A 1431-nucleotide genomic window follows, 5' to 3' on the forward strand; every position below is an offset into this window, starting at 1 on the left:
ATTGGACCGGGTGGGGCGGAGCTCGGGCTCCTATTTCTTCGGAGTGGCCTGGCTCCTGCCACCATTGCCGACCGTCCAGGGCTGCCTTCCCTGCCGCCATGGGCCTGGAGCTCTACCTGGACCTGCTGTCCCAGCCCTGCCGCGCCGTCTACATCTTCGCCAAGAAGAACGGCATCCCCTTCGAGCTGCGCACCGTGGAGCTGCTCAAAGGTGGGCCCAGGCTGCTTCCCGGGTGTCCACGGCCCGTGCACCCACTGGCTCCTCGCCCTGCGACTCCCTGCGGCCCCCGCAGTCCACAGAGCTCCCTCACCGCCAGTGTCGTCTCCTCTGTGCTGTGTGGCCGAGGGCAGGTCACAGGCCTTCTCGGAAAGGCTGTGATATTCGGCTCCGATGGGGAGAAAGCTGGATCGTCAGAGTCACCGCCCTAAACAGCACGCCTTTCAGTTCACAAAGCCCTTAGACCTTGGGGGGACTGTCCCATGTGGGGGGAAGTAAGGGGTGGGAAGAGCTGAGGCACCCCTCCCCTTGCTCACCCCAGTCCTGTCTAAGTAACTTCTCCTCACCCACCCGCAGCACCTGGCTGCATCCAGCACACTCCGAAGGTGGCAGGGCAGGGGTCCCGCCTGGGAGTGGGGCAGAAGGCCCAGCAACACCCCCCCCAGCCCCTGCTGTTCCCAGCCTGGCAGGGGGCTCTGGTTGGAGGAGGGTGAGAAGGGTGTGTTTGTTGCCCTCAGGCCTTTTCTATTTTAAGAAATATGTTATTGATTTTATAGAGAGGGAGGGAGGGAGAGAGAGAAACAAACATCAGTGCTGAGAGAGAACCATGGATCAGCTGCCTCCTGCAGGCCCCACACTGAGGATCGAGCCTGCAACTCGCATGTGCCCTGACCGGGAATCGAACTGATGACCTCCTGGTTCCCGGGTCGGTGCTCAACCACGAAGCCCCGTCGGCCGGGCGGTGCAGGCCTTTTCCGACCTCTTTCTCCGCAGGGCAGCACGTCAGCAAGGGGTTCTTACCGGCCAACAGCCCGCAGATGGTGCCGGTCCTCAAGGACGGTGACTTTGTCTTACACCAAAGGTACTCTCCTTCCACCTGCCTGCGGAGCCCCCAGCCCGCTGGCCCCCGGCTCTCCCCCTGCAGGTCCTCCAGATTCCGCACGGCACCGAGGGCCAGGGTGAAGGGTGCGATGAGAGCAGATGGCTGGGGTGACCGGGGCTCCCAGGGTGACACAGCGCATCCCTGCACCTCTCTCTCTTCCTCTTTTTAAAAAATATATTTAGCCCTGGCCGGTTTGGCTCAGTGGATAGAGCGTCGGCCTGCAGACTGAAGGGTCCCAGGTTCGATTCCGGTCAAGGGCATGTACCTTGGTTGCGGGCACATCCCCAGTGGGGGGTGTGCAGGAGGCAGCTGATCGATGTTTCTCTCTCATC

The 1431-nt window shown here is 62.1% G+C and overlaps 1 protein-coding gene across 1 annotated transcript in view; it reads left to right on the forward strand.

Annotated features, from left to right (window-relative positions):
• Positions 1 to 22: 22 nt before the first annotated feature.
• LOC102238668 (glutathione S-transferase theta-2B) overlaps positions 23 to 1431 on the forward strand; it is a 3589-nt gene continuing 2180 nt past the window's right edge. The window contains exons 1-2 of the mRNA XM_005886288.2: positions 23 to 210; positions 991 to 1078. Coding sequence (XP_005886350.1) covers positions 99 to 210; positions 991 to 1078 — 200 coding nt within the window. The 5' untranslated portion in view covers positions 23 to 98. The remainder of the gene's footprint in view (positions 211 to 990; positions 1079 to 1431) is intronic.

The sequence above is a fragment of the Myotis brandtii genome, unplaced genomic scaffold (genome assembly GCF_000412655.1).
Source record: "Myotis brandtii unplaced genomic scaffold, ASM41265v1 scaffold97, whole genome shotgun sequence".
Classification (NCBI taxonomy): Eukaryota; Metazoa; Chordata; class Mammalia; order Chiroptera; family Vespertilionidae; genus Myotis; species Myotis brandtii.